Below are 27,156 nucleotides of genomic sequence, written 5' to 3' on the forward strand. Positions count from 1 at the left end.
AAAATAATAATCGGGTTAAAATGAAATGAAAACAGAAAGCTCGACTCGTTGAGAATAAATTGGTGAGAATAAGACAAAAAAAGGAAACAAACAAAGTAAGCAGAGTTTTATTTATACCGATAAGTCTGTCGTATCTCTCGACAATCCAAAGGTATTATTAAAGTCTGATTCCTAACGTGAATCGCGAAAAGGGAGTTCGTATGCAAATGCAAAAATTTGAAAGCTCGCTTTTTAAGCTTGTACCTTAAACAAAAAACATACGATATTTCCCTTCACTCTCTCTCTAAGGTAAGAACATTGTGTGCAGCTGACATGTTGTTTTACCTTACAAATTGAAAAGATTTTGATCTACTAATGCAGGACTGCGGATAATCGTAATTGGTATAACTTATTTATGCCATTAGTCGAAATGTTTTTATGATTTTAGTACTTAATGTCAGCGCAGACATCCTATCGTAATCGCCGATCTGATTAGCATTATTATCTGACAACTAGTGGCAAATCGTTAACGAATATTCTTTATGGTCCCCAGGAGAGTCGTTAGAATTAATTGCAGAGACCAGCCGAGTAACGACTTGCAGAGCCATTGTCAACGTTGTTGTCAAACTCTGATATAGAACGGCTAGAAATACTTGAATTAAACGTTTCCTCTATCTCTCCCGGTGACCAACAATTCAAGTACCATTCACTAAGATAAAGTTCACCCTAACAACAAGTCGATGATAAGGTTTGGAGCGAAGAAGATCCGTCATAAACTGATGTTTTCACTTGTGTGGTAAAGTCGAACTTTAGCAGGTTGGCTTGTGCATTCTGCCGGTAACTTGGAAGCGAGTTAAGAAGTTAGGCGTGTGGAATGTGAAAACCTACTTATCAGTAGTGGAGAACAAAGAAGTCGTAGTGATAGATTATTACCGTCAAGTGGCAATCGTACTCTTTGGATACGACTAAAAAATCACCTAAAAACGCGATACCGTTTTTATCCTCGAAAGTTTCAAGCCTGAGCTACAGAGGGCTCCTTACTCTAAGCGAGTATTTCTCTCTGCACGCTCTGACGTCATTGGTATTTGCCAGATAAGTGGGGAATACTGATTGTTCGATGGGGATACGAGAGAGAGATGATAATGCGCATAACGTTTATTAGTGAGTCGGTCACTGGTACTTGACCGTCAAACTTGACACCGTGGATCGTGTCTAAACGATTGTATTGCATTGTTCAGTTATTTACAATTTTAAAAAAAGAACACTGTCGAAGAGATACGACGAACTTGTATCTCCATAGTACGTGCACATTTTCCTTGTGAAAAAATTGGATCAGTTTTCAATCGACAAGCTTAAGAAAAATACCAAGTAGGTATTATAATCTATTCCTGATATGCATCGAGTTATTTTTTTCACGCATTCGTGATAGTGACGAACGTCGACCATTTTCAATAACAGCAAGACGTTTCAATCGCCGCGACAGACGTTTCAATTTGAATTCAATATTCCCGCGAAAAATATAATTACTGTAAATAGAATTTTTTAACAAGTTATTGGTACAGTAGCAAAAACCAAAACAACTAGTTATCAAGGATTAGTTATTAACAAAAACCGCATTATCAAATTGTCCGTAGTTAGAAGGCTCGATATATATAACACAGTGTTATATCAGCTGTGATAAGTAAAGCAATTTGATAACTTCAAAGAAACGTTAAATGAGGAGTCACTGACCTGAACATTTAAATAGCAGTTGAGGTATTCTATAATCAGTTCATTAATTATTCATTTTTAAAACTATCCGAGCAAGAAATAAATCTCATCGATGAAACGTATTGCAATAATGCAATTTTTATATAGAGCCAGTGTACACGGATTGCAGTACGTCCTATTAATACATCATAGTTCACCTTGTACCTTTAAATTAACTTCAAGGACAAACTATAGCGCCGGTCACCCAACGCATCTGCCTATACTTTTTAGCCAGACTATCTTTTAGCTCCTGTCCTCTTCTAGTATATTTCGAAAGTTTGATATTTGCGCAAGGCGGCAGATTCTAAATGTGTATAAGCCTTGCACATTTAGAATCTAATCTAATACTGTTAACTCACGAATTTTAGTAAAAAAAAAAAATGCTTCCACCAACATACGTCGAGGGTTTCCATGACTTGGAAGCCGTTAAGAAGATGGAATACAGACCCCTTGGAAACACGGGACTGTTAGTCAGCAAACTATCCTTCGGTGGTGGTGCACTCGGTTGTCATTACGGGTGAATATTTCTTGTTTACCGGTGTTTCTCGCAATTTATTGTTTATGCCTGCTCATATCGTTACGTCGACAACAAGGCGAACAAATATAGACACGGACGTGAATGAACGTAGCATTTGTGCAACGTGACCCCTGAAGGTCTCGTCGTCTCATTTTATATTCCTCATCTAAAGAATGTCATGAATAGTCCTCCAGTGCAGGGAGGTAAGAGGCAACTGATAATTTAAACGAGATCATATTATTACGATAAGATAATGATATGATAAGAAATTTTAATTGCACCTCCATTCACAAGCTACGCGTTGGTATCACACCAAACTGTCTTAGGGGCCATTGATTAATTACGTAAGGGTCCAGAGAGGGAGGGGGGGTTTAAAAAATCCCTACATGACCTTATCTCGGGGGGAGGGGGGGTAAAAGCCATTCTTACGTAATATTTTATTACTCTTCCAAATACTAAATAATTATTCAGAATAAAAATAAAAATCTTTGATTTATATCAAATAATGACGTGTTTTAGTGTAACTGAACCTTTTCCAACAACATTCAACTATTTAACGCTTCTTAGGGAAATTCCAGGTAAAATCTTACGTAAGAAAGGGGAAGGGGGGTCCGAGAAACCTTACGTGTTCTTACATGGGGGCAGGGGGGGGGGGGGGGGGGTCAAAAACGGCCAAAATCGTCCTTACGTAATTAATGAATGGCCCCTTATGTATCTTGATACTTTAGCCAAAGTGTCATAAATCAAATTCATTTCAACGAAAGTCAGTCTGGTCAACATGACATTCAGTCATATATTCGAAACTTTCGATGATCGAGTTTCGTCGAGTGGAGGTCAATAGATGAGAAGCAATGATGCACCGAATCCATCACTTAATCATTTTCTTAAACAGCATTAGGCTCGGCTAAGTAACGACGATTATACAGCACAACTTTCTTCTTTGCATTAACAGTAAATACGATGAAGAAGATGCTATAGCAGCGGTGAGAGAAGCTTTTAGGAACGGCGTAAACTACATCGACACTGCACCTTGGTATGGTCAGGGTCAGTCTGAGAGAGTGATTGGCAAGGTACGTTAATCAGAATTTAGTCTCGGAGTGAATGTCTTTAATATTATTTTCACTTCCGGTCAAAGGCTCTCAAAGGAATTCCGCGGCAAGCTTATTACGTGGCAACCAAAGTCGGAAGATACGAACTAGACGTTGAGAAAATGTTCGACTTCTCTATTGAGAAAACCAGGAAGAGTTTTCACAAAAGCCTAGAGCTTCTCGGGGTGGATTACGTTGACGTGATTCAAGTAAGACTCCAAGAAAACTTGGACAAGTTTGTTACATTCATCGTTTTACGTGTCTAATTGTTAATTACGCAGGTACACGACATTGAGTTCGCACCGTCGCTGGACATCGTTCTGACGCAAACTTTGCCCGAACTTTCTAGACAAGTAGCGGACGGAAAGGCGAAATTCATCGGGATTAGCGGATACCCAGTTTCGATCCTGAAGGAATGCATTGAGAAAAGCAACATCAAAATACAGTGCATATTGAGCTATGCGCGACTGACTTTAATCGACGATACTCTTCTAAGTTACATACCCTTCCTCAAGGTATAAGAATCGATAGAAAATAATAGGCGATTATATCAGCCATAAGCATTCGATGTAATCACACGAGTCTCTTGTACAATAGGAACGCAATATCGGAATAATTAATGCCGCCGCTCCAGCCTTGGGTTTATTGACAAGCCAAGGCCCACCCGATTGGCACCCAGCTTCAGAGGATCTCAAGAAAATCTGCTCAGAGGCTGCACAATATTGCAAAGTGTGATGTGAAATACAGTAAATAAGTTTGGTTTTGTTTTCCATCAGTAATGCACAGCAATGATTCCAATTCACAGGAAAACAACGTCGAATTGGGTAAACTCGCAGTCTGGCATTCTATGCAGTACGAGGATGTAACCACGAACTTAATCGGCATGCAAAGTTTAAAACTTGTGCACTCGAACCTTGATGTTATGATAAACGGTATCACGGAAAATGAAAAACAGATTTTATCTGCGACAAAGGATAAGTAAGTGTACTTGCACTTAGTCCAAATCTTAAGTGTACTTCCGGCATATTTGTATCAACGTTCTTTTACGAGAATTCACGACCAATGACAAGCAATAAGCACAACCAATATCAGCCGCAATTTGTAATTCTACAATCAACAGAGTCCTCAAAACGATCTTCCGATCATTATTAAGATGTCTTATCTGATAATCTCGTTTAAATATTAATAGGAACTTTGAATGAGAATTGATTAGACATGGAATTAAATCCCTTTTTTTGTTATAGATACCTTTCAAAATTAAAAGAGAAGCATTGGGAAGGATTTGAATTAGAAAATTACTGGAAGGCGATGAAGAAGTAGAAAAATATATTGCTTCAAGTACGGGCACGTTGGTTATCGACACGTAAAGGCCCTGTATACAAGACTGGTAATGCGAAATCATTAATGTCGGCCTTAAACTATGCATTTCTAAATCACAGAATATACATTATTATTACGTATGAAAGTGTAAAAATGTAACTATCAGCCTTAGTCGCCAATAACTGAGACGGTTTCCTCACAAGATCAAAGCGGTTGAAAATCGTAAGAATATTGCGATCATAAATCTAGGTCCTCATACAACTACATAATTTTAAGAGATTCGTTAAGGGCGAAAATATAATACCTATTTTATAAATTATTTGTTTCAACAGCGGCTTAGCGGACAGTAAATACTTTTTTTCTGTTTTTAGTCCGTTGGCAAAAAAGTCTGTAAATTGTAAGAACTTAGCACATTTGCAATGGCTCCTAGGTACACCCAAACAAATTATGTTTTTGGCATAACCGCCTGAACTATTTTTTCTCATAGTTGAATACTCTGCTAAAACTATATAATAATACAAATAACACTATAATCAAAGGCTGGACACAAAAGATGAACGCTCTTGGTACGTTAAGGAAATATAAATGTCCATCACAGGAATTAGGACTCGATTGGTGAGTCCAGTTGCAAAGATAACATTTGAACAATGCAACAGCTATCAGAACATTTGGAATGGGTACGTCGACCTGGCGCTCAACACCTTGTGCCATTTGATCAATGCTTAACATACTTGGATGTAGCAGTATCAGGCTTATATACGTCACACTCTGTTTTCCACAATGATTTAGCTAACTACACATAAAGGATCTGGCATGCGACATTGGGGGAATCACAACCTCTTTCTCCAATGGTTTTATCTGGTAAGTTAACTCGTACATGAGAACAGTGATCAACGGTCCAACGATTTGCCTATGATACATCTGCCTTAATTCGAATCCTCTGTTGAAGCATAATTCTCTTCCTCCTTCCGTGTATTCAGAAGCTACAGTTTCAACTGAGCCATATCTCTGATCGATCGCAAATTGAATCGCAACATTCAAGAGACACGTGCCAATTCCTTTTCTCTGGTACTGTCGATCGACCGTCAACCTCTTGATCCATGCTCCTTTGTCGACTCTCCGACTTTTTGTCAAGGCAATCATGCCCACCGATTTTCTTGTCTGAGAGGAAACATCGACGTTGGATTCACGGAACTGCTTCTCAGTCATTATCGAATATCGTACATCTTTCGGATTCCTCGTCATTAGGTACGGCTCGAATGCCTCTGCCACCCAGAAGCCACAAAATGCGTGGGACGTATAGATCCTGTGATTGAAATACGATGTGAGATCGAACCCATTCGAACTGAATTTCATATTTCCACGTACCTTGGGATGTTTGATATTTCTTGCTCAACTTCCATTGACTTAGCCATCAGGGACGCGTAGGTGATGACGTAGGTTAAAATTATCACAATTGGTATAACCAGAATGCAGATTGTAAATGGAACGCCGAAGAAAATGAACATGAGAGCGGCGAAAAATATCATTATCTCGAACGTAACCTCTCTAAACACGTTACCGAGGAATGCCGTGTTAAAGGACGACATTATACCGTCCTTGGCTATTTCACGGCATTTTAGTTCGTCGCTTGGTTTGTAACTACGAATCACTACTATGTGACTCATATTTTGACAATATAAAAATCAATCTTCAAATTTTTATTCTACCACAATTCAATTACTTATGACTATTCACTTCTTCGTTGTTTAGTGCTTTCAGTTTTGACACAAGCTCGCTTTATTTTTTTTTTTCCTGAACATGCAATACCACTGCGGGAAGTCAGATCATGTGTTAGATTAGATTAGATTAGGTTAATCTCTACGAAATGCAATCGTTGTAAAACAAGGGTCTTTTATGGAACAATCGATCAGTACGCATTCTGCAATGCCGACGTGATCAATTGCCGTACCGATAAAACGGATACATGAGGGGACTACTTAGCGCAATGAGCAATTGAATAATTTGAAAAACGAAAAGTCTAATATACGAAAGAATTTTTAACTTACGCGATTATCACTTACGCTTAGTCGCACGATGGCATATCACTTATTACGATAAAAAAAATAGTACCCACGGAAAATCGGTAACAACTTATCGTCCCGTGAGTGGATTGAAAAAAAATTTAGAATTTACTTATAGTTTGCTATACAGTACCAATATATAAGTAACTATATAACGATTACCAACTCGTTTATTTGTAGACGACACTTAAAAGTATAAAGTACATATTCGACGTACAAATCTGAAATCCCTGAAATCTGCGGGTCTATTTTTAAACGATGCTTAACAATATATATATTCTAGGAACTAGTAAAAAATCCCTGAAATGTGTGACAATTACAAAACGTAGTTATTGTCTTTACGCACGGTAACGAGTGTATTAATAGTACAAAAATAAAAAATAACATAATTCAAGAGAAAATTACAGAATTCATTATGCCTTCGGCGAGAAATCCATAGCTACATTTTCAATTGGGCTGTAATTATTAAACGAATACATTTGTTTAGATTTGGTTCTAGCCTCAATGATAATCAGATCCAAAAAATTTCTGAAGATACGCTGCGAAGTATAATACAGCACACACTACAATTCTTAATCTCAGATTACTCCTAATTTAGAAGAATTTGGACAAAGTCTATAAGAAATAGACTCATTTAATTAGTGAACCAGATTATTAAATAAAAGTTAAGCAATTATTTTCCTGTAAATCTGAAATGAACAAAAAGTTGAAAAAAGAAACAGACAAAAATAACTAAAAAACACATATTCTCTTAATCTTATTATTTGCTGGCATAAGTACAATTTATCCAAAAGCTGCAGATATAAGCTCTTTACAGCTCATCCCCCACTCTCAAGCAATTTGGGGGAAATTATTAAACAGGAAATTCCTCCCATATCTCCTCTCCCTCAATGTCATCCTCAAAAATATCTACCGTCATGTCCATACCTTCAAACAACCGTTCGTAACAGGGATTGTTAGCCGTATCAAAGTGTTCGTAAGGATTTGATCCAGTTAAATGCTTTCCACAAAGCCAGCAGAAGTGTGCTTGGCAATGACCGCAAATCATCTTATTACATCCCTCAATCTTAGTTATTGGAGCCAAGCAGTTCGGACATGGTTTAGTATATTCCTATAATTAAGTATATAATTCGTTGGATTGTTATTCAGAGGAAAGAAATGGTAGAGGACTGCAAAAATAAATTTTGGCTGGCACTTTGATCAACATTATCATGTAAGAAAAATTACCTTCAAGTACGAATTAGTCAAATGTTTTTCTACAACAATTTGTAACTGTTTACGCCCATATTTTTTCTCCAGCAACTTTTTCTGTTCACAATTGGCAGTCTGATATTCGACAATGAGTTTCATCTGTTCCTGAGAATTCATTGTGCAAGGAGCAACGCCATGATACACCTGCAATTAATAATTGTCCCAGTTGCACTTGCATCATGAAAACGGAATTCGACATTAAGGGTAAACAAAATAATGACGTACTGATAGAACCAAACAGTTATCAAAGTATAACTAAAACTTTGGCTTTCAATCTTGGCATAAACCGTACCTTACGGCAAAAGGCGCAAAAACTATAAAAACAATTTGCGCAAGTGGCAAGAGTGTCGTCGCCATCTGTAGTGACTGGATACTGACAGCTTGAGCGTGGGCAATAAATGATATCGCTCATCGAGTCGAGTGTGACTTTCAGGAGCAAGTGTTCATATTTCTCGTAAATCTCAGGAGACACGAGTTCCTTGATCTGATCAGGCGTTACTTCTGCCTTGCATTTGTATTCAGGACAAAATATGATGTTAACTTGACCCTCCCTTATTTTTAAGCTGATATATTGCCTCATGCAATCCTTACAGTAAATATGACTGCATCTGTTCATTTCTAAGCAATGTCTGCCTGAAATTTCGTTGAAGCAAATTTTGCATGTGTAAAAACTGCTGTGAAAGTGAATGCGGTGACGATGAACGTCGTACTTGGTCAGATACACTTTAGGGTTCAAAAAAATGTGATCATTGACCGCTCTGGGATCAGATAGGTCAAGCAAATCAGAGTTTAAGTACTCTTCAGGGTCCTCAAAAGCTGTAAAGATCAAAGATATATCAAGACAATAACGAATATCCAAGAAGCTGAGCAGCTCAAACTTCAAAAAATTCATCCATATAAAGAGGATTTCATTTCCCTTATTTTCCAACCACAGTTCATCAAGTTTCTGACAAATTCTTGAAGTTTCCCAGATCGGTAACCAGGAGACAGAGATTCTGAAGCTGGGCGAATTTTCCGAGGGATAATTGGAGGGGAAAGTAACAAATAAATTGGCAGGCGGCAGGTGTCGTACAAAAAATTTCAAGTAGGGCAACGACGGACACTTGCGCTGTAGATTAAGATTCAAATATTTCACTTTCAGCAGTTTTTCTGGCAAACTGAAGAGCCCGCTTAGCCTGCACTCTACTGCACTATCCGAATCCTCCTTTTTGATGCAGGAAAACTCCTCTGCTTCATAGATTTCAGCCAGCGACGCGATTTCATCCTCCCGTCTGTCTTTGTCAGCTGCCTTAAGAATAAGATTAACGATTTACATATTGTAAGAATAAATGTACGCTGACACATCGTTAGAACAAATTAAATTCGGGTTCATTCATACTGCGTAAATATCGCGGTCTGTAGAATTTAAAAAAATGTCGTCTACCTACCATGTTCGTTTTACCAGTTCGTTTACAATAACAATACTAGACTTTCGCGCCACTGGCGGATATCAAATTTTTGCATCCACAGCCCTCCCTATATAGAAACGTCACACACCTGCTTTAATCAATACTATATGCTGCTAAATACTACCATAGATGCGTTCCAAAATTAGCTTCCAGTGCTACCAGCAATGTCTTATCTCTTTTGCACTGCCGAGCTTATGACTCGATCTGTCTCTATCCTAGGGACTTTTTAGCGCTGCCAGATAATTTCGGAACGCGCCCCAAGAATAGTGCAGGAGCAGAACGCTGACACAGCTGTATTTCACTTTGTGATTTCAGTGTATGAAGATGATAAACAAAAAAAATGGCGGTAACCCGAGCAATTGTAAAGCTAGCCCATCACGAGCAACAAGAATTGTGCGTAACGAGACCCACGTACAGACAAGGAAGAAAATTAACGGCTGTGAAGGTAGCAAAACGAAGATGTATCCTAAACAATATAAAAATTGGTTCGTGCGCACCTATTGTCGTGTGACATTACACCCGATAAGTTAGGTTAGGTAAAGTTTAGTTATACACTGAATTATGCTCTGCTTTAATTTCAAATTTCTTACAAAATATTGTCTTGACGTTGATTGAAAAAAAATCTGACGCCCCTTGGTTCGAGACGATCTCATCGTACTATAGAGAGTTAATATTGCTCCGAAGTATTTCTTGATTATTCAATGCCGGTTTTCGTATATAATCTGCAATAGCTTGTGTAGAATTAAAACCAGGGATTGTTTGTTTATCTCGTCGATGAGCCTTAATTATGATGCAAGTCTATAACTGATGTGCTGGCCATATTGCCACATAATTTTTAGATGGTTAAAATTGTTCCAAAAAATATTATACAACAAAATTTCCTTGACACCTTAGCTCTGTGTGAACAGGTGTATACTGTAAATGACGAATCCCAACATCTGATGATATGTGGTGTGCCTAAGCTACAGCTCAGTGAGGAGGTAAGGAAGCTTGCATCTCCTTACGGAGATGTAAAAAAAGTCGCACTCGTCCCAGAGTATCCCACAGAAGAATTCACCGAGGCGTATCATGTGCATTATGGACGGATTCAAAGCGCCAGGTCTCTTAATTTTTATCCGAATCTGTTTTGGGAATTCATTTAATCAAAGTTATACTTTGAACTTGTTCTTATTCTCCTGTGTTGGATCCTACGTTTATTTATTCTCTTGATTTCTTTGTCATGCAGAATAGCCAAGCGATTTATAGATTGTAAGAACTTCTACGGAGGGCTGCTACATGTATTCTATGCGCCAGAATTAGAAAGTATATCTGAAACACGAGCCAAACTAATTCAAAGACGAAGAGACATAGCTACCCGGATAAAGAGAAATCAGGAAGATCCGGCAAACCCAGAAACAGACTCGTTCACCCCTAAGTATGATAAATAATTTAGAGAAGTAATAGAAGAAAAATACTTTTAGGCAACTTCTCGATTACTGTTATTATTACTGTCAATGAAAACAGCAATTTGTGAAAAAACTTGCATACAGCATGCAATACTGGCATATTTTATGCATTGAGTGTAAATGAAAAATTCATTTTTCCATAGAGATCAATACCACCGAAAGAAAAAAACACCTGCGCTGCCTCTCACTGAAGATCGCCTTAGTCAAACATACCCTGGAGAATCTCTAACATCAATATATGATGGGATTCCTCGGTCAATTGACCCGCGACCAGTCGCAGAACCAAGCCTACCGCAAAACTGGCCTTTGCCACATAGTAGTAAATCACTGCCTGACCAGGAACTACAATTTGCACCATATCAACCAAACGATGCTGTTCTGATAGCTGCTAGTACAAGAAGCTCGACAAATATTTCCAGTAGGCCAGACTCTGTTAAGCATAAAAACTACAAAGGGCAAAACATCAAGGAGAGAAGATTTGTTAAGCTTACAAGACCGTATATAATAGACACACGGAATATGGCAAAGATGACAACGCCACCGCAAAACAGTATTGATGAAAAACCAGTGTTTACGAATATCAAGAAGGTCGAAAGCAATATTAAAATTAAACTATTGCCTGAAAAGCAGAAAAATAAAAAAAGGATTGTCTTGAAAAATCCAAAGTGAGTCAATTCTTTTTATCTGCTACTAATAAATGTGAACAATGTTGAGAATCATAGGATTAATCTATAGTGTTCTTTGAAACTGTTGCAGTACAATTCGCCTGCTACAACCTGACACGGATCTCCAGTCCTCTATAAGTTTGGCAAAGTCCCAGATCAGAGAAGCAATGAAGAAAAATTAGGCTTTATTGTGATGTACAAATATTTATCGATTTGTACGATAACTTCGAAGGGTATAAAAATATTTTATTTCAATTTAATAAATACACAGTTTATACGACTTATTGTTAAATTCATTGAAGTGATTACCATCCTTATAATTTAAATACAATAATTAACTTCTAAAAACAATTGAACATCTACACACACAAAATTTTGTAATTGTTTTTAAGTCTATTTTATCTTTAAATAAGGAAAGTGGAATCGGGATCCCACTGGGTGCTATTAAGTTTTGATTTTATGGAACGTGGCGGCGTGTTTTCCTGATGTAATTTGGCAGACATGACTTTCCCTCGAAGTAGTTGCTGCGGGGATTTCATGGGCATGTTCTTTGCTTTAACATGGTTGTTTGATCGATTACCAAGAGGCGTGCGTACCTAAAAGCAGAATTCAATCTTAGAGTCATGAATAATTTGAAGTTTAGTTTAGTACCTTTGGTGCTTGGTTAATGTTCTTCCCGTCGGGAGTGAATATCTTTTCCTGGAAGAAGACCTTGCTATCTACTTCAAGATTGTTCTTTTTTCGTCCTGCCGTCTCTGCTCTCTTCACTTTACTTTTCTCAGTTTCATCAAAGAGATTTGTAGCTTGAGTTTTCGTGGGTTTCGTTATCTCATCATCATCAAATTCTATTAGCACCTCTTCATTCGGCAGTGAATTAACATCGCCTTGCACTGGTATTAGATCCTTGGGCACGTTGAGTTTTAGGGTCTCTGAAACCTCAGAGGATATCGAGTCCATCCAGACAGTAACTCTTTTCTCGACTTCAGAAACTAACTTTTGTTTTTCATGGGCTTTTGTGGCAATAGATAAAACGCGATTGACCTTTTCCGTTGGGCCATGGAGGTAATCCTCTGTTTCAGCCTGAGCTGGACAAGAGACATCCGGACAATCGTCAATCACTTCGATACTAGAGCCTGAACTTGACGCCACAGGCGAAGTAGGAATGCTTTGTCCCAACTTAACATTGGGGTTGGGTATAACTGTGACTTCATCGCAATCACCATAAATAGTCTCTATACTCGTGTCTGAACTGGTGCTGCATGAATCACAAGTTTCCAAATTTTTTGCTAACAAATGCAAGCTCGAATCTGTGCATTGGTTCAACGCAATGTCGGGCAATGCAAGAACTTCTGCGATGTAACCCTCTGTGGTAGTTTCGCAGTAAGATAATCTCGTGTGGCGTGGGATATTCAATTCAAAGTAACTATCACGTCTGTTCAGGTTTTCAAAAGACCGTGCCTTCAGACGTCTTATGGATTTAGGTGAAAGTATAGGAGTTCTGCTGAAGTCTGCGGCAGGCGACCTAGGATCAAGTCCGAAAATTCTGTAGCGCAGTTCATCAACAAGTGTATCAGTATCCTGTGATTGCTTGGCAGCTAACGGGCTTTCAGCGATGACGCATATGTTTGGTCGATTCATCTTACTGACATTTGGCGAGCCATTCTGAAATAGTGATGTTTTAAGTTAGTAATATGTATGACAAAAAAATTCGAATTTGGAATTGAACTTTTGTAATTCTTGATTACATTACCAAATCGGGGACAGATAGAATGCCAGTAGCTGGTGGCATTGCAGGAGAACCTTTGCGAGGAGCAAGTGTGGCAATATCATCCAAGTCCGTTTCTAGATATTGTTTTTTTTGCAAGTACGGTGGTATGGCACTGATAGGGCGTCTGTGTGCAGTCGGTGGTGTGTAAACGATCTTGAATTTCCAAATCATTAGAATTAGATATATATTCTGTCAGTTTTAACAGATTTTTCATCTCATTTGTCAAAAAAAGGTATGAAATGCATGTAATCATGTGGCCAAAACCAAATAACTATGTCTATTGTAACACCAAATGTGGCAAAGAATAGTTAATTATATTTCACCACTATATTAGTTACAAGATCATCTCTAATATGTATATATATAATATAATATCATACCTCAATTGGAGTGCGAGGGATTCCAGCGGAAGCTGATCTCGGATCTACTGGTGCTGTTTTTTTTACAGCTGTTGGAGTGCAGGGAACAGTTTCTTCTAAACATGTAGACTTGGCCTTTGACTCTGTTACATCTTCTCCGTAGCGACCCAACAGTTTACTAGCAAAGCTCCCCATGCTTGCTTTAATTCTTACCTGAAAGTACCACTCATATTACGATTCACCGTAGTATTATAAAAAAATTAAAATGTTTGGAAGAAAGTATAAAACGAACTGTGTATTCACTTTGATGTAAAGGTCTGTCGAATTTTAGACAAGTGTTGGTTGAAAAGTATGTTGTTCGGAGTGATGGATGATCTGCGGCACGAAAATAACATCCGAAACGTTGTAAATTTAACGAGTTATTTGACTGTTTCACGAAAACTGAAAGTACCTTCGACTGGGATGTCGATTTGTCAACGGTTTTTTTTGTCACGAATTTTTATGGAAGATTTCATTACCTGAATGAAATAAAAAACTTTGAATTTTTCGCGTGTTACACTACTTCACGCGAGGAATAAAATCAAATACCCAATTTTGATCGTATTCTCTTCGTAGCCTCTTTAGAAATTAAATAACTACTGAATTTGAAAACTTGAACCGTCCTTGGATGCTACAGGCAAGCCTTTCTTCACAACAGTTTTTCTTCTTTGATTTAAATCTCCCAATGACCGAAGTTAGGGCTAATCGTGCTGTCAACATGTTATAGTTAAATTCCCTAGTATAAATTACCCTAGAATAGTACTCTAGAATATTTTTTCTTATTTTCGAAAATTAGTATGTATGTACATACAAATGTTATGCAGTTTTCTGATAAATGGAAGTAAAAAGGTCACAGATAAATTTCATCATTTGCAAATAAATACGAAATATGAATAATACGAAAATCCAAGAGTACTCTGGTCGTCGTCAGAACACTTCAGAACGTCAAATTCAAGACATGAAGTCGCGCACGCTCAAAACTTCACAAAATCGCCGCTTGGTGTCGAACTGAACTTAATCGGGTTCAAGCAGAAGGCCGAATAGCCTTCAAGGCCAGCATAAGTTCGGTCAAATCCTAAAAAGTTCGACTGTGTAACCAACGTCTCTTTGCAAATACCAGCAATTATGACAAAATAATGATACAAAGTGTCACGAGTTTTATACATGTTTTACAACAGTGATTTGATACTCAATGTTTGTCAGCGTGAAAGTGTATCTTTGCTCCAGTGATCAATAGAAAGTAATTATTTCAAGTTCAAAAAGTCGGTTAAAATGGAGCAGATATTATGCGGCAAATTTGGGTAAGAACAGCAGAATTACCGGTACTTTAGGAATTTAACATTTAAGCGCATTTGTCTGTTTTCGTTTCCTTCACCTTGACGGTTGTTCGTCACTAATCCTGTCATATGATCGGTTTTCCGTAAACTTCATCCAGGCTGGAATAGGTTATGTCAAATACGCCCAAGCACCGATAAATAGTCTAATTTTCTGTATAAAGTTACAGTGTTTTTATCGGTGAATGACTATTCCGGTGAACAAGATCAAAGCGAACAATTCTAAAGTATCACGATTTTAAATTAACGGAATTTAGTTCGAAACTGAATCAGCTTGTTTCACTCAGTTCTAATTCGTTGTTATCAGTCGTTTTAAAACTTCCAAAGGTCAATTCGTCCGAGTTCATTAGCCCATTTCAGTGAACTTCTTAAGTCTTCGATATCCGTCTCATTTTCAAATTCCTTCAATGCGTCATATGGAAATAATCCTGTTCGTTTGTAATGAAAGACTGTTTCACTGTTTCAGTTTTAAGAAATCATTATTGCTTGTTCCTAATTTACAGTTACGGAATCCTCCTCGTAGCAAAATCCTCACGGCATCCCGTATCTGCGATAAGTTCCCGGAGCCTGATGTCTGGGAAGATCGCTCGACTAAGCAGGCCATTGTTGGCTGCGCCACAGCCGCGATATATGATTTATTCAAACCGTGGCTACGCCATGATTATCACTAAAGTTCTGCGAGGAGCTCTTAAACTCAGGTACTTGGTACTGGGAGGAGCTGTCGGCGGAGGCATCACTTTACAAAAGGTAACCAGAAACTCAATCCAATCCACATTGATACTCTCAATATTTCTAACAAAGTGTTTCTGTTAGGGTGTTAAATTAAGATGAGACAGATGGAAATAGAACTGAGACATATCATTGAAAATAGTTATTACACCACAGTGTTAGCTGGTGATATTATTTTTTCAAGTGTTTTTACAATTTTTTGTTACAAGTTATATCAAATGTGAAATATCACCTGCGTATAGTTTCTAAATTAATTTTAATACTCAAGTTTTTACCAAATTAAATATTTCCATTCTGGTATCACAGAAATATGAGCAATGGAAAGAAGGTCTTCCTGACATGACATGGGTGGACAGTCTCATGCCGACCGAACAACAGTGGCGAGACTTTCGTGGCTCGCTGTTGACAATGAAGGACAACATCTCGGAAAAAGTTGAAATCGGTAAGTAATTTCTGACATATTTGCATACCGAAGTACCGTGGTTAAATTTCATATTTGTGTTCAATAAATCAAAATAGATACGTCATCGTGACAATGATGAACACCTAAGTTTATATATGTAGATATCATCCTTTGATAACTCAAGATCAGTATAGATAACAGTAACAGAAAAAACAAAAATATTTATCAGAAATAGCCTTGTTTGGTTAAAAATAATCAATTCTTAAACATAAATATGATGACAAGGGTGCTAAACCAAGACTAAATATGAACCCGATATAAAAAAATAGACCCACGTATAAAGGAACTTGGAGAGTCTAAGTACAGGGAATATAAGGCCTGGTTTAACCAGAGGCTGGACGACGCTATCAAAGCAGCAGAGAGCCGACCTGATGCACCAAAGACGGAGAATCCAATGAAGAGTGAGTCCGTGCTTTGGTTTTTTTGTTCTAGGTCTTCCTGGCTCCCCTCCTTGTGTTTAATCCCAAAGCATCGCTTGTACCATCAAGAAATATTGAGTCTAGAGTTTTCAGGCTCTTTGACTGGCTGGGCAGTTCATCAATCATTGCATGTCATACACTAATCTCGTTATTTTTCGTTCACCCATTACATTGTTTATTACCGGTCCAATTAACATCTATTTCTTTCTTAAGTTTGTGCGCATTGTAACGATCACGAGTTTGCGCAAGAGTACATCGTACTTGAGAATAATTCATTTACAATAGATAAGTAAATTGTTGGGAATAGAATTTTTTTCGTCATTAAAATAATCAGCTGGCTTGCAGTTCACTATTTGGTCACCCTATTTTTAACGAGGAATCAAATTTTTCAAATTGATTATGCTGTGATAGGTATTCCTACGAGGATTGAGACTTTGCTCTCAAACCTTCGACAATGTCACAAATCAAAACATTTCCTGGTTTAAAATAGGATTGTGATTTGATGCCTCGGATATAATCTACATTACTCATTAATTTATCGTTTCCTCTTTTCCATTCAGGTGTGTTCGAAGCAATCACTGCGGTAGCAAACAAAGTTTATTCAGGTGTGTAAAAACTTGACAATTTATCTATCTATTGTACATTGTTTATTTTCAACGGAAGATCTTGTTGTCAATTCTGCGAATCTAATATTGCCAGCGAATTATTTCTTTGCACAGTGTGTTCATGCACAGCAGAGTCGAACTACTTTAGAATCTTATGTCGCCCATCAACATTGTATTTTTTCTTAGCTCAACTGTGATTCTGTAAAGACTTACACCTATCTAAAGTTCTCTTCTACTAACTTTGATAAAATCGAAGGTAATTTTTTCGTATGAACCAGGTTAATACTTTTTCGCTTGAACAATTTACCAGGTTTTCAGAAGTATAGAAGTTTCCTCAATTTTTTAATAAATGCTAATATTATTCTAGGTATCTAAAGAGTCAGCTTTTTTCCGAATTCACAATCTTTTAATTTTTTTTCTCTAATTTAAAAATGTTCCATGCATGAACCAAGATCTATAAATTGTGCAACTGCAATGCCTATGCAATGATGTCATTGAAAATAAGTATGATAATGTACAAAAAACTGAAGTCAATCAAACTATTGATAATCAATATGATTAATATATAACAGTAAATTTCTCAAAGTATCCAGATTGTATCCTTGAAAATTTGAATCACACTGCACACATATGGAAAATTCCTGTATTCTTTGTTGTACTTGCTACATTTTTTTATCCAACATAATTAATAAAGTATTTGTTCTATCAAAAGATGCCAAGGGAGAATTGATGATGAATTCTGTAGCATTCGCTCGTCCACTGATCAACGAAAACATTGAAGAGGAGCGAAGAAAAGCTCGTAAGTGTTCTCTACATATCTGAAATATCATCTTTATTCACTATGATATTCATTTCCTTTATAATCTAAATCCTCATTTTTATTGAAATATTAGAAACGTCACAGCAAAGACTAGATGCGATGCAGGAAGAAGTAATGCAGATACAGCTCAAGTATCAACGTGAACTGGAGAGGCTCGAGCGGGAGAACAAAGAGCTACGCAAACAAATGTTACTCCGTGGAAATCAAAAGCTCAGCAATCGCAAAATTAAGGTAATCAATGAATGTTGATGGAACCGGAGAAGGGGGCAGGAACAAAGCAGTTGTTCATTTTTTGTTCATCTGTTGTTATCATTGTTACCTTTCAGAAGTCACTGATTGACATGTACAGTGATGTCCTGGATGAACTCAGTGATTATGACAGCACATACTCGACTGCAGATCATCTTCCCAGAGTTGTAGTAGTCGGTGATCAGAGCTCAGGAAAAACGTCCGTTCTGGAAATGATAGCCCAGGCTCGAATTTTCCCCAGGTGACTCTAAATTAACAATTTTTCATCTGAACGTCGTGAATTTTGCAAAAACATGCTATTTAAATCAATTGAAAACATGAAAAAACATTAGTCCAAAATAACTTTGATTTAAGTAGTTGTTTGTTATTTGTTAAACAGAGGCGGTGGCGAAATGATGACAAGAGCGCCGGTTAAAGTGACTCTAAGCGAAGGTCCTTACCATATAGCGCAATTCAAAGATAGCTCTAGGGAATTTGACCTGACTAAAGAGTCTGAATTAGCTGAGTTGAGAAAAGAAGTAGAGCTTCGAATGAAAAACAGTGTGAAGAATGGGAAGACAGTCAGTCACGACGTTATTTCAATGACTGTAAAGGGACCTGGTCTTCAGCGCATGGTGCTAGTTGATTTGCCTGGAATCATTAGCGTAAGAATGACATTTTATCTCAATGATAGCATGAATATTTATCGAAACAATTACGCTGTCCCAGTTCACTTAGAATTCCTGATGAATTCTCCAATCAAGGTTAAAAATAATCAATTATTAACCCGGAAATATTCTATACTTTGCAACAGACAGTCACGGTCGACATGTCGGAAGATACTCGAGATTCAATTCGCCAAATGACCCAACAATACATGAGCAATCCGAACGCCATTATACTTTGTATACAAGACGGTGCTGTTGATGCAGAGAGAAGCAACGTCACAGATCTCGTATCACAAATGGATCCTACAGGAAAGAGAACCATCTTTGTTCTCACAAAGGCAAGCTTCCGTTGTTCTGGATTCTGAATGTCAAAAATTAATTGCTTGCCGCTCGAAATCTACGATCCAATGTTCAAACGTTACTTGTTTTAATTTAGTTATTGAATTCACTCTTGCAGGTCGACTTGGCGGAAGAAAATTTGACAAATCCAGATAGACTTCGAAAGATTTTGGCTGGAAAATTGTTTCCCATGAAGGCATTGGGATACTTTGCTGTTGTGACTGGCCGTGGCCGACAAGATGACACCATACAGACCATCAAAGATTACGAGGAACGATTTTTCAGAAATTCCAAGCTCTTTAAGTAAGTTTACTGACACATGAAAGAAAACCTAACGACCAGAATAAATCTTCAACTCACCTTCTGATTTCCGGTGTATCAGCATTTTCAACCTATGTAATAAGTTCGATATTTTACTTGGCAGAGACGGTTTAGCGATGTCTGGTCAAGTGACTACTAGAAACCTGAGCTTGGCAGTGGCCGAGTGCTTCTGGAAAATGGTTAGAGAAACAGTGGAACAACAGGCTGATGCCTTCAAGGCCACTAGATTTAATTTAGAAACTGAGTGGAAGAATAATTTCCCCAGGTAATGTGAAAAAGAAAAAAATATAAAAAACATTCAGAACACGGTCGAGTCTATATTGAAATTATTGATATCATTCATGGTTATTAGGTTACGAGAGCTCGACAGAGACGAACTGTTTGAGAAAGCGCGGGGTGAAATCTTAGATGAGATAGTAAATCTGTCTCAAGTGTCTCCGAGGCATTGGGAAGAAGTCCTGATGTCTTGTCTTTGGGAAAAGGTCAGCATGCACGTCTTCGAAAACATCTACATGCCTGCTGCCCAGACCGGGAATCCAGGTTCGAAAAAATTGTCCTTCTGTAGGGTGAAAAGATTTGAAAAATTTGTGAAAGTCTTAACCGAACAACGTCTTTCATTATAGGAACCTTCAACACGACTGTTGACATAAAGCTCAGACATTGGGCTGAACAGCAGTTACCTGCACGAAGCGTTGAGTGTGGCTGGGAAAGCTTGCAGCATGAGTTTTACCATTTCATGAACCAGGCAAAGCTGAGCCCTGACCATGACGACATCTTTGATAATTTGAAGAATACAGTTGTCACTGAGGCGATGCAGAGGCATTCTTGGGAGGACAAGGTATTGTGAAACTTTTTTTCAATGTGTCTGTTTATGGTATTGAATGTGATAAAGTGCCGAAAATATAGGTTTGTTAAAAGAAAAATCTTAAGACGCAGTAAACTTACTTTATCTTATTTCACTTTTCAGGCATCCGAAATGCTACGCGTTATCCAGTTGAATACTCTCGAGGATCGGAGTGTAAATGACAAACGAGATTGGGACCAGGCAGTCAGATTTTTAGAGACATCAGTGAAGGAAAAGCTGCAAAGCACTGAACAAATTTTAAATGACATGCTCGGCCCTGGACGAAAAGAACGCTGGTTGTATTGGCAGAGCCAAACAGAAGAACAGCAAAAACGAACATCCGTTAAGAATGAGCTGGATAAAATCCTCTATTCGGACAAGGTAATGAGATCGTTTAAATCTCTGGTTAAAGCAAAGTCTGAAATCCCATAAGAATGGGACTGCCAGTTATTTATCTTACCTATTAATATCTGTTTAGATTGTGATTGTTGCATATTTAAACATCGCACTCGTTCAACTAGCTCAGTAAACAAATTTTTCTACTATTTCTAGAAACACACGCCAACCTTGACGCAGGACGAGTTGACGGCAGTGAGGAAAAACTTGCAACGTAACGGCATTGAGGTGGACAATGAGTTCATCAGGGAAACGTGGCATCCAGTTTATAGAAGATTCTTCCTGCAGCAAAGCTTGGCAAGAGCTTACGATTGTAGAAAAGGATACTATCTCTACCATACGGGTCATGAGAACGAAGTGCGTGCCAAAAACGTGACAATTGACGTATACTAATACAATACCTTTTTTTTCAATCGATTCGTGGCCGTGTTGAGTTGGTGCTTAAAGGTATTTTTCGCATTGATAGGTGGAGTGCAACGATGTGGTGCTGTTTTGGCGCATACAACAGATGCTTAAGGTGACGGCTAACGCGCTGAGGCAACAAGTGATGAACCGAGAAGCGCGTAGATTGGACAAGGAAATCAAAGACGTACTCGAAGATTACAGCCAAGACGCTGAAATAAAGCAAAAACTTCTGACCGGAAGACGTGTTACCCTAGCGGAAGAATTAAGTATGTTTTTGACTTGCTTTTGCGCGATGATTCTTACACGTTTTTGTAATATTTTTATCTTGTATTTTTTTTTTTAATTTCAGAGCGAGTGAGACAGATCCAAGAAAAGCTAGAAGAGTTTATACAGGCTTTGAACAAGGAGAAGTGAAGGATTAGGTCAAGAATCGAGTGAAATTGAACCAACAATAACCCGAAGTTGTGAAACGCGTTCAACGATGCTTGAGAAGACTTTTGACAGTTGTGTGCGTGCTTAGAGTCTAGTATAGTTATATCAATTACGGTAATGTTACCGTTCTCGAAGCGCTCACTGGGCGAGAAGCGCGTGTGCATGTCTGTATCTCCGGATGAGGTGGCGTTGCAATCATTTTTCCACCGAATTCCAAACGTTCATCTAAATGGATCATGCCAGCGTTTTCTCGATACGAATAATTCTTCGCCTGATGCCCGACAAAGCGCGACAAAAACCGTACTGGAACGAAAAGATTTTCGCTCTTTACAGTTGGCGGGATGATGTAAAAAAAAAAAAATAATAAACTGAAATTAATTTAACCGATATCGAGAACAGCTAGGAAAATACGTGCTTACCAAACAGGCTGTGCGATGTACACAGGCCATCTAATGTAAGAATAAAATATCTTAAATTATTCAACTACAGTGAAGCTTTACCGTTTTCAGGTATGAGTGTGTTGTCACTGTATCACCTAGGTCGCTAGTACGCTAATAAATCATGTTTCTCATCCTACTCGACGTCCTAACATTAATGCCTCGTAATCAACTAAAATCGGATTGATTAAAACGACTGATGGTTATTAAAACAAAGTTGTAATTTGTTTTTGAAGAACATGTTTGCACGAGATAGTCGTGCGATAACAGTAATCAATGCACAGAGACTTTGGATTACTGAACTTTAAGAGTAAATTTTGAAATAATCGTCCCAGAAAAGTCGAAATTAAATGGCTCAACGGTATCTTTTATTTTATCACATAGCCAAAACTTTGGCGTATCTTTTCAATTTAGGGGTTTGTAAATTGAGTTCGAGCGATAGATAAACCTCGTCAGTATAACGCTCACTTGTGCAAAAAAAATAGAAAATGCTTTCAAGCACTTTTCGGCAAGCGCGTCATATTCCGCCGCTCGTCTACCCTCGTAGTACCTCAAAGAAACCCTTATCCTCTAATCCAGTTCACTTCCTCGTAGTCTGGGGTGAACTCTTGCAAGTATAAGTGATGCGTTCACATGTCTAGCATAATCGGTAATATCTAATTGAACCTAAACTCAGCTTTTCGCTTCTTATTTTGAACGATATTTTGTTTTGAAAATTCATCTAACCGGTTGAATATGCTGGAAACATCTATAAAATTGGCGATAATTATCCTCAAGCACTGACGAAAAACTAATTTCTTAAAATCGACATCGAATATGCAAGTTGCGACTTGAGACTGGCCTTAGCGTCTGAAGTAATAGATCTAGTGCGGCAGGGATAGGGGGATAGATATGGAATGAATTTGCCTTAAATTTTACATCGCAGCTACAAATCGATGAGAAGCAACGTCGGTGCTTCCGCAGACGGTGGCAGAGAATGAAAGTAATTTTTTTTTGGTTCCGTCGAGGTGATAATTCCGAGGCGATTTGGGTCAGAATTTACGAGGCAGTTATGGATTTCATTTCACCGAGCAGACAGCGGCGACCGTTGAGCCCGAGATGGTATATGGAGATGGTATTACGAGCTCCGCAGTCGCCTCGCGTTCGTAACGTAAATTCGTTTCGTACCGCAACCCATTTCGACACATCGAGACTTGGTTCTTAAAGTAAATTTCGTTGAATGGCCTTCCATGGCGACTCAAGGAGTGCAATATCACATCGTCCATCGTCACAGTAACGAACGAGGAATTCAGTGTATCGTCAACGATCTTTCTTCAGTATGAATAATACCGTGAAAACCAATTGCCTCGTTATCGCTCAATTGGATGCATGAAAAATTATGCATTATCCGAACGGGAGTCGAAAAAAAGAATGAGTATTCCCTGCGGCATGAATATTTTCAGATTCAAATCCAAATTCTTAGACATAAGTACCATATCTGTAACTGTGCGGCAGTAAAGGGAGCCTGATGAAGCGACAGAAACAAGGGGAGGCACTGCTGTGAATTATCAATTCCCTTGCGGGTATAAAAATGAGGTGAGGGATCTCGTAAGGGGAGAAAGCGAGAGCGCACAAAGCAAAGAGTGTGTAAAAAGAGTCGTAGTGTGTATATTCGTGTTCTATATCTCAAATCAAAGAAGAATATCTGTAACTAGTTGATGAGAGGAACTTCAGAGAGTGATTGAAAATATCTGTGTTTTGTATGCGGATTGAAAATGACACCATCAATCAGATATCAGAAACGAGGAACTTGCGTATACATTATATCGAAGCCTCTTACGAAAAGTGGTACGTTTCAGATTTATTACGAAAACTAACACGTTGTGGTTTTCACCGCGAAGCTAGCACGTTTCAATTTTCAATGTGAAAATTAGCATGATTCGACATTCACTGCAAAAACTAGCATGTTTCGATATTCACCGCGAAAACTAACACGTTTAAATACAGTAAGAGGGTAGTATTGCTGGGTATAAATATCCATAAAGACTTACTTAGTCATCTCCAATAAAATACAATAGTTTTTACAATTTTGTGGAAAGATTACGCATAATTTAGATAAGGACTACTTGATATAAATATAGTAAGACCAATTGATATTTAAATTGATAAAAAATTGAACAGATTTCAAACATCTGCAAAGAAAGTGTAAAAAAAAGTATTCATTTTTCTAAGATCTGCATCGACAACACAATTTGGATCATATTTATAAGTTTGTTTTAAAGCGAAAGAACGCATTTCTGTATAAATCTTCATAAAATCTTTATTGCATTAATCGAAACATGCCAGTTTTCGTAAGAGGCGTCGATATATACGTATGTATCAATTGAAAACGTGATAAAGTATAAAGAAATTTATATTAGGGTGAGAATAATTTTGCATTATTCGTTTCGGAGAAAAAAAGTAGTGAAGAGGGATACGTTCAATTAGCGCCTGAAAACTAACAATCTGAGTTTTGTGTATGCAATAATTTTGCCTGAAATAAGGCGACGTGTTGTTGGCATATTGCCTGCCTCTAGGCGCACGAGTGCACTATATAGCTGTGCCTTACCTGTACGTTAGTTCTCTATACTCGTCGACCGCGACGCGATATTGGATGCGTCTTACCGTAACGCCACTTACTGACTTTTTCACTGGCCTTCAAACCTTCCGTACCTGATACCGTCTTTTACCACTTCCCACTTTCGCCAGACGCCTAGACGCTCGATCGTCTGACCGCTTCTTGGTTTTTTCCACTGGGGGCAGGCGTCGCGGTAGCAACCGTGACGAGCCCATAAATCATCGATCACCTTATCGAGCGTCGAGATCGGAGGGCTGAGCGCGTTGGAATGACGATTCAAGAGCGACCAGGCGTTTTTCCGGGCGATTATCGCCTTCCCCGAACTTTGAATCCTAGTCCCGTTTGCGGTTTTACCCTGCCGACTGATCGTCATCGACCATTATTCTCTCTCAACGCCGGCGCTTCGGCGCACGTGCCTTTCACGTGCGATGCGATGCACATAAGCATCACCGGCGCATACGGCGGGTGTTCGATTCAGACGCAACTATCCCCTCGATCACCCCCAAGGGACTTGCCCAACCCCTTGACAATTCGTGCACGGGTCTCGCTAGGGTGGTATAATCAGTACAGAAATTAAAGAAGGTCCAGAGAGCGGGGAAGAGAATAGAGAAACATGATTCGTAGATTCGTTTAAAAATGTGTGTAATGGCTCTGTTCTGATCTGTTCACCTCAATAATAATCCGACGCTTTTAAAATTATTGTGGATATAAAGAACAAATACTGAATTAGAAGAATGTTCTCGTTCGTGTTTGTTTTTTTCTTCGTCTTATTTCTTTTTACGTATACGATCACCCACAACGATGTTATAAAACGTGTTTCGCTTCGACGGCATCCCGCCACACTTGAACTGCGGTCTCGTTATAAACCATGGAGAAGGCAGCTCTCCACGCTGCTTCCCAAGTCCGACACGCGTCCCCGCGTATCGCGCACCCTTCGCTCCTCACCCTTCGGTCCTCCGCTGTGCCGAGCCGCCCGCCCTTATACCCGCGCTCTCCCATTCGTCATAAATGCAATCAGATCGTATTACGCACCATTACCATAAGCCTCACTCTCCCCCGGGAAGGAACCGCGTGCTTGGGGGTCGTGAGGCGGGGAAGGAGGCGGAGAAGGGAGAGCTAAAGGATGCTGGAGAGAGATGGGAACGAGGCAGAACTCCCAAGTCGTCCATACGTCAACCTCTATACATGCTCCAGACTTGTCCTAAATCGGTCTGGGACACCGATGCTTCGCAGTCTCTCCTGTACAAGCATTAAGCTTAGAAAACCAAAAGAAAGTTGACAATGCTGACCTACTTAATACTCACGCTTCTCAAACTTTCCAATTTTTGACTAGCTCCAACTTTTTCTGTTACCTATTCTAAGCAGTTTATATAACATTTTCTCAAAATGCAGTTTCATTTTTTTGCAAATGGCGGTACTGGGGACAACATTCTGAATCTCCAGTATCGAGATAGGTTCGCTGGAATCAGATCTCGATCCTGCCACCGAGATGGGAACCATGCAGATTGGCGAGAAATGGTCCCAGAACGGAACCACAGACGGTAGTTCTAGGGCTCGAGTCTACAAGCTCAGCAGCATGCAGCTCGAGGCTATCATAAAAAACGATGACCTCCGCCGGATCAGGCGGGCGAAAAAAGTGTCCTGTAAAACCTCTATACCGCACACGTGTGTATACATACGTACACTATTTCTGCAGGCTTATGTATACCCGGACCAGTTTCACCTCCGCCGAGTTCCTTATATACCCGGAGGAATTTGCGAAGTAGGTCGGACCAGGCGGATCGGGCGGGTGAATTCGTTCCGGGAATCTGCCGATCCTCGCACCAGTTTACCTTGGATCGCAATACCCAGCCTGACCTAGACGCAGGTCCTGCTTGCGGCGCTCCTCGTCACGTCAGTTTTCGCTCATGATGTTCGTTCCTCCGCGAACCGACCGACCGATCCTTGGCGCGTCTTTCGACCGGAGTCGGAATAGAGATTGAGGTAATAATAGCTCTGGAGCACGACTCCAGCACCCGTTCGTCCCAGGAATCGGCAAGCGCTTCGCCAACGCGCCCGCTCATCCGCAGAAGGAGTCTGCAAGGGGCAGGACTAGGAGGAGGAGAAGGAGAAGGAGAAGGAGGAGGAAGAGTCCTGGACTTGAGCGACAGGATGGGGTATTGATTTCGCCCTTTTTTCGCTCATAGTAAGGTCCGCAGTTCTGAAAATTTCTGGAATCTTCATTTAGCCAACCGCCGACTAAGTCCATGTGCTGAAATGACTTCTTTTTACAATGAACTGCTGCTACGTTTTCAGTGATTTTTCAGATAATTCTTCCTCATTTTTTGATACCAAAGTTCCCAGAGAGAGTGCAGAGTTCTGCTTAGAGAAGAGAACTGGATCACCAACAAAGGGCGAAATCAATGGACCCCAGATTTTAAGGAGTAAGA

General features: G+C 39.0%; 6 protein-coding genes across 10 annotated transcripts; 3 read left to right on the plus strand and 3 right to left on the minus strand.

Annotated features, from left to right (window-relative positions):
- Positions 1-1,220: 1,220 nt before the first annotated feature.
- Positions 1,221-26,724, plus strand: LOC124408683 (L-galactose dehydrogenase-like). Its single transcript, XM_046885810.1, has 10 exons — positions 1,221-1,347; positions 2,097-2,245; positions 3,198-3,315; positions 3,381-3,542; positions 3,615-3,848; positions 3,931-4,062; positions 4,139-4,311; positions 4,578-4,902; positions 8,784-8,785; positions 26,711-26,724. Exons 2-8 carry the CDS (start codon positions 2,109-2,111, stop codon positions 4,651-4,653), a joined length of 1,032 nt encoding a protein of 343 aa, XP_046741766.1. The 5' UTR covers positions 1,221-1,347; positions 2,097-2,108; the 3' UTR covers positions 4,654-4,902; positions 8,784-8,785; positions 26,711-26,724.
- LOC124408690 lies at positions 4,912-6,431 on the minus strand. Its single transcript, XM_046885818.1, has 2 exons — positions 6,022-6,431; positions 4,912-5,959 (listed from the first exon to the last, which is right to left on the minus strand). The coding sequence occupies exons 1-2, from the start codon at positions 6,318-6,320 to the stop codon at positions 5,443-5,445; spliced, it is 816 nt and encodes a 271-aa protein (XP_046741774.1). The 5' UTR covers positions 6,321-6,431; the 3' UTR covers positions 4,912-5,442.
- LOC124408675 (E3 ubiquitin-protein ligase RNF14-like) lies at positions 7,433-9,469 on the minus strand. 2 transcript variants are annotated; one of them, XM_046885797.1, is made up of 4 exons: positions 9,395-9,469; positions 8,260-9,255; positions 7,944-8,111; positions 7,433-7,827 (listed from the first exon to the last, which is right to left on the minus strand). In XM_046885797.1, exons 1-4 carry the CDS (start codon positions 9,395-9,397, stop codon positions 7,570-7,572), a joined length of 1,425 nt encoding a protein of 474 aa, XP_046741753.1. In that variant the 5' UTR covers positions 9,398-9,469; the 3' UTR covers positions 7,433-7,569. The 2 variants fall into 2 exon arrangements, with proteins under 2 accessions (XP_046741753.1, XP_046741754.1); XM_046885798.1 differs by having other exon boundaries at positions 8,260-9,251; positions 9,391-9,414.
- Positions 9,723-11,823, plus strand: LOC124408682. 2 transcript variants are annotated; one of them, XM_046885808.1, is made up of 5 exons: positions 9,723-9,860; positions 10,324-10,514; positions 10,641-10,829; positions 11,004-11,525; positions 11,617-11,823. In XM_046885808.1, the coding sequence occupies exons 1-5, from the start codon at positions 9,756-9,758 to the stop codon at positions 11,705-11,707; spliced, it is 1,098 nt and encodes a 365-aa protein (XP_046741764.1). In that variant the 5' UTR covers positions 9,723-9,755; the 3' UTR covers positions 11,708-11,823. The 2 variants fall into 2 exon arrangements, with proteins under 2 accessions (XP_046741764.1, XP_046741765.1); XM_046885809.1 differs by having other exon boundaries at positions 9,737-9,876; positions 11,617-11,819.
- Positions 11,927-14,363, minus strand: LOC124408672. 2 transcript variants are annotated; one of them, XM_046885793.1, is made up of 6 exons: positions 14,171-14,363; positions 13,956-14,027; positions 13,674-13,865; positions 13,276-13,446; positions 12,177-13,187; positions 11,927-12,121 (listed from the first exon to the last, which is right to left on the minus strand). In XM_046885793.1, exons 3-6 carry the CDS (start codon positions 13,845-13,847, stop codon positions 11,930-11,932), a joined length of 1,548 nt encoding a protein of 515 aa, XP_046741749.1. In that variant the 5' UTR covers positions 13,848-13,865; positions 13,956-14,027; positions 14,171-14,363; the 3' UTR covers positions 11,927-11,929. The 2 variants fall into 2 exon arrangements, with proteins under 2 accessions (XP_046741749.1, XP_046741748.1); XM_046885792.1 differs by lacking the exon at positions 13,956-14,027 and having other exon boundaries at positions 13,674-13,864.
- Positions 14,712-22,270, plus strand: LOC124408661 (dynamin-like 120 kDa protein, mitochondrial). Of its 2 annotated transcripts, XM_046885771.1 has the most exons (18): positions 14,712-14,992; positions 15,529-15,772; positions 16,061-16,196; positions 16,487-16,618; positions 17,197-17,241; positions 17,954-18,040; positions 18,135-18,292; positions 18,388-18,551; positions 18,690-18,954; positions 19,104-19,295; positions 19,415-19,599; positions 19,721-19,882; positions 19,970-20,157; positions 20,241-20,455; positions 20,585-20,842; positions 21,014-21,214; positions 21,324-21,528; positions 21,612-22,270. In XM_046885771.1, exons 1-18 carry the CDS (start codon positions 14,964-14,966, stop codon positions 21,674-21,676), a joined length of 2,931 nt encoding a protein of 976 aa, XP_046741727.1. In that variant the 5' UTR covers positions 14,712-14,963; the 3' UTR covers positions 21,677-22,270. The 2 variants fall into 2 exon arrangements, with proteins under 2 accessions (XP_046741727.1, XP_046741729.1); XM_046885773.1 differs by lacking the exon at positions 17,197-17,241.
- Positions 26,725-27,156: the final 432 nt, after the last annotated feature.

Source organism: Diprion similis, chromosome 8 (genome assembly GCF_021155765.1).
Source record: "Diprion similis isolate iyDipSimi1 chromosome 8, iyDipSimi1.1, whole genome shotgun sequence".
Taxonomy (NCBI): Eukaryota; Metazoa; Arthropoda; class Insecta; order Hymenoptera; family Diprionidae; genus Diprion; species Diprion similis.